Genomic DNA, 5,182 nt, shown 5'->3' on the forward strand with positions numbered 1-5,182 from the left:
GCCATGAGTGCGAGGGCCCGTTCATCGCTGCTTGCAGCTTTAATTTTTTCTTTTATCTGATGTCTTTCTCCCCCATAATATGTACTGGTTGGCCACGTGTATATGAATTCATATTATATTAGTATATGAGCAGTCAAGATATTTGTATCTAAACTATATATGTATGTCGTCTATTTTATTCTTAAACAAGTTAAACATTCACTCACACACACTGCAACACATCACAAAACTCACCAAACTGCACCCATCACTGTCTTGTCTTTTCTTTCTTGCTTTATCACGTTTCAATTTTGGTGATCTTAGTCACCTTTGGCAGAATGAAATATAGACAACATGTATACAGGTATGTTAATGTTTCTGAGGACCTGGTTTTTCATTTTAACCCTGCTTTGATCTCATGTCTTAAAGGTGTCACATTGTGGGATGAGACGACTCTTAAAGAGAAGATGATTCAGGATCCTCAGAATAGCAGTCAGTTTCAAATCGCTGCATCTGATTCCTTCAAAGAAAAGGCTAATCTGCTGGATGTTGACGCCTCCCTGAAGGCCAGTTTCATGTTTGGACTGATTGAAGTTAGCGGATCCGCAAAATATCTGAACGATGCGAAGAAGTCCCACCGTCAGAGCCGAGTGACGTGTCAGTACAAAGCGACCACCGTCTTCAAACAGCTGACTGCTCTTGACTCCAAGAACATCCAGCAGATCGATGATTCTGTGAAGACGTTGGCCACTCACGTCGTCACTGGCATCCTTTATGGTGCAAACGCTTTCTTTGTGTTTGATAGCGCGAAGTTAGAAAGCAGCAATGTTCAGAAGATCGAGGGCAGCATGCAGGCTGTGATCAATAAGATCCCCTCATTTAATTTTGAGGGCAAAGTGAACATGAAGCTGAGTGAGGAAGAAAGAGACATGGCCAATAAGTTTACCTGCAAATTATACGGAGACTTCATTCTTGAAAGCAACCCTGCAAATTTTGAAGATGCAGTGAAGACCTTCATTCAGCTGCCAAAGCTACTGGGAGACGACGGAGAAAACGGGGTTCCTCTGAAAGTCTGGATGATGCCGCTGAAGAACTTTGATTCAAGTGCTGCGAAGGTCACTTCAACCCCACTGCCTGAGATCAGTCCTGGACTTACAGTAAGAGCTCAAGATCTTCTGGAAGAATTTCAGGACCTGAAAATGAGATGCAACGATTGTCAGGAAGAAAACAATCATTTCCCAGGGATTCATGACAGGCTGATTGATTTCCAAAATCTGTGTGACAAGTACATCGCTGGAGTCAAGGAGAAAATGGCAAAGACTCTTCAGTCCCTCAAGGCAGGAGGCAAAGATGCGACGGGGTTGGATACTGCCTTTGATGGTGAAGAAACATCCCCATTCAGTTTGGCGAAATTAAAGAAATGGTTGGAAAATAAAGAGCGAGAAGTCAGCGTCATCGCTTCCTGTGTGGAGATGATGGAGGGAGCAAAGATCGTCAGGAATCAGGCAGAGTTGGACAGAGAGCTTCTTGATCCAAAAGTAGAAGATGTTCTGTGCTTTGTCTTCACCTCTGTGGAAACTACTGACCCCTATCTTCAGGAAATGTGTGATCGCCTGGATCCGCTGCACTCAACTTCTGCCAGGGACGGAAGTCCATCCACCAAGTATTTCTTCTCAGCAGATGTGATAAACAAAATGAGAGAAAAAGCCAAAGAGTTCGGTGAACTTCACAGAGCTCTGAAGAACAACAGCAGATACAGATTCCTTATAGCAGTTATATCAAATGACAAATATGAAGGAGCAAGCATCTACCACTACAGGAACATCGTCCAACTCACTGATGACTTCTCAAAGCCTGATGTCACTGATGTGGAAAACATAACCAACAAAAGAGATCTAATGTGGTGTAAGTCACTTTTCGCACATCGTTTTCTCTTTTCTACCAAATGGAGTGTAGTTACTTTCCAACACAAACCTGACTGGACCAGACTTTCACTGCTCACGATTCATTTTAGGGAGGTTATTCTCAGGAAAAAGAAAACAAACTTTCTTTTGACCAGTAGCCAATGTTTACAGCAATACTCCAGGTTTCATCAGTGACAATGTAGACATGATGTTCTGATGATCTTAACATCAGTAAGGTCATATTAAGAGTAAATAATTAGCAGATGATCTCATTGTAGTCTTTGGCCAATTTAAACCTGGCATTAAAATGCACACAGAGAAATCTGATCACAAGTGATCAGCTCGGGTTGACACCGGCAGTGTCATCTGATCATTTTTAACCACCTGAATTTACGTCAATTAATGGCAAAGAAAACTGAAGGGAAATTTGATTATGGTTCAAACATTTATTTTCAAAAACCTCTAAAAACATAAAAGGAAAATCAGATTTGGTGGAATAAATAGTGAGATGTTCTGGACTGGATGAACCAAATCCATGTGATATCACACGTGTTACCTTTATTTTGACAACAAAAAGGATTTACCGGTAAATACCTTAAATCTGATGAGATTTACTAATGTTGGACTGAGTAGGGTGTTTTTGAGCAGGAATCTCAAAAAATATATTAGGAAGTGTTTTACAATTATCAATCAAGAAAAATCTGTAACTGATCATGAAGTCTGATCACGATCTGGTCTTCTTCTCTCCATCAGATGCCACTGATCTCACCCTGGATCCAGACAAGGCACATCCCAACATCCTCCTGTCTGAAGGAGACAAGAAAGCGACACAAGGAGATCAGCAGTCGTATCCCGACCTCCCTCAGAGATACGATCATTTTGTTCAGGTTCTGGGCAGACAGGAGCTGACTGGTCGTCATTACTGGGAGGTGGAGTGGAGCGTTACTTATGAGAAGAATCTTGCTGTAGGTGTGACCTATGCTGGAGCTCCATGTAAAGGAGACCTTGAAATGTGCCGTGTAGGGTTCAATGACATGTCCTGGTCTTTTGGCCATGGGTTAGGAGATGGCTTGTTTTACTATGCTGATCACGGTGCAGAATGTGTCTATTATAATACTGATCCCAAAACTAGCATCAGCCAGCTGGGAGTGTACCTGGATTGGTCTGCAGGGACTCTGTCCTTCTACAAAGTAATTGGTGACAAACTGATTCACTTTTACACCTACAAGACCAAATTCTCTGGGCCTCTTTATCCAATCCTTCATTTGAATGGTAACAAAACTTTCATTCACCTCTCTCTGTAAACCTGGACCCACAACCCAGCCAGCATTTATATGTATAAATGAGCTCAAAATAGATCCCAGAGGGGTTTAGACATGGATTAAATAAATAGGAAATCCTATTTTTGTCAGATGTAGAGATTAAAAAAAAAAAGTGTGATCAACAGTAATCTTTTGTAATCAAATATATGATCAATAAAGCATAAACAAGTAGCTGATTTTCTGAAGGTTTGAGTCTGGCCTGCCATACCTGTTCACTTCAACCCAAGGGCCTGCTGTCCCTCAGGTTGCTCCCGCTGGCTACAACTATTTGAGGTCTTTGTGTCTAAAAGGAAATTATTTAGGATGGATGTCCAGGCTCGGGGTTTAGTGGGGAAGGATGTTATGATAAGTATACATGAATTATTGGTGAAAAGATGTCATGAATAGATGTGAGGATGATGTAAAATTTCTTTTTTTCTGTTTATTCTTGAGAAAAACTTCTCTGAGCCTCTTTATCTAATCCTTCAGTTGAATGGTGACAAAACTTTCATTCACTTCTCTCCGTAAACCTGGACCCACAACCCAGCCAGCATTTATCTGTGGGTCCGGCATGAGCTGAAAATAGATCCCAGAGGGGTTTAGACATGGATTTAATTAAATGGAAATCCTATTTTTGTCAGATGTAGAGATTAAAAAAAAACTGTGATCAAGTAGCTAATTTTCTGAAAGTTTGAGTCTGGCCTGCCATCACTTCAACCCAAGGGCCTGCTGTCCCTCAGGTTGCTTCCGCTAGCCAAGCCCAAAACTATATGAGGTCTTTGTGTCTAAAAGGAAATGATTTTGGTGAAAAGATGTCATGAATAGATATGAGGATGACATATAATTTCTTTTTTTCAGTTTATTCTTGAGAACAATTGTTGTCTTTTGTGTAAATGATTTTGAACAATAAAAATCGTAAACCAGATTTTGAAGACTCCACTTTTCTGCAACTATTGGGTAAAAGTTGAAGACGAACATATGGAAGAAGTCTTCAGTGTTCAGTGGGTGTGTTTAAACCAGTGGGGGTTCTGGGTAGGTATTTAGGGGCTGATTGTTGACACTTGTCTCTATTATTAGGAATGGCCATGAAATGAAGAATGGCCCCTGCTGCCCGTGCAGGCGGCGCTCCTTTGGTCCTGGAATGCCACTTTCGTGGGGGTGGGTGAAGCTGCCCGCGTCGGCGGTCGGGGTGGCCCCGTCTCTCCGGGCAGGCTGGCCTCTCACCGGGTGGGGGTCGTTGGCCTGGGGGGTGAGGGCCTCCTGGCCACATGTCCGACCCGGGCCGGGTGGACGGGGTTCGCCTGGGTCCCGGTCCACCACCGTGGGTTCCCTGGCAGCCGCTGGGAGGGGGCGGGCCTCGCTGGCGGTGGGTTTTCTCCCGCCCTCTGTGGGGTTGCTGGTGGCCTGGGTTCCGGGTTCTTCCTTGTCGGCCTCTGGTCTCGCGGGTGGCGGGGTTGCACCCTCCCTCCTCCACCACAGTTACAGTTCAGGTGGAGCATTGATAGGACTATTACACACACACAGGCACGCACGCACGCACGCACGCACGCACGCACGCACGCACGCACGCACGCACGCACGCACGCACGCACGCACGCACGCACACACACACACACACACACACAAACTCGCATTTGTCCCTTTATGGGGCCACCCGTTTTACACCCACTAATGGGGCCCACCCTTTCCAATGGTCCCAGACCTCTGTAAAAAATCAGGGAAGCTTAGAAAAAAATAACAAAATTTTCAGTCACTTTAAACTAGCCATATTCTAAGGTTTTTTCTCTATGCTAGTTTTTTGGCCACTTATGGGGACTTTTTCTATCATTTGTCACTTGTGGGATCTTCTTACACACACACAGAGATATGTCAAGTCTTTCTACCTTAGCAGGGACCAAATACTAGTTGGAGTTATTTTTTGTTTCTATAATTTTCTATTAACTATATATGGCAACAATTTATGCATCAGAGGTTTACATCGTGCATCTCCTCTCCTCA

General features: G+C 43.6%; 1 protein-coding gene across 1 annotated transcript; it reads left to right on the forward strand.

Moving 5' to 3' along the window:
- Positions 1–333: 333 nt before the first annotated feature.
- Positions 334–4,071, forward strand: LOC133419792 (neoverrucotoxin subunit alpha-like). The gene is made up of 3 exons (XM_061709213.1): positions 334–343; positions 409–1,884; positions 2,637–4,071. Exons 1-3 carry the CDS (start codon positions 334–336, stop codon positions 3,185–3,187), a joined length of 2,037 nt encoding a protein of 678 aa, XP_061565197.1. The 3' UTR covers positions 3,188–4,071.
- The last annotated feature ends 1,111 nt before the right edge of the window (positions 4,072–5,182 follow it).

Source organism: Cololabis saira, chromosome 19 (assembly GCF_033807715.1).
Source record: "Cololabis saira isolate AMF1-May2022 chromosome 19, fColSai1.1, whole genome shotgun sequence".
Classification (NCBI taxonomy): Eukaryota; Metazoa; Chordata; class Actinopteri; order Beloniformes; family Belonidae; genus Cololabis; species Cololabis saira.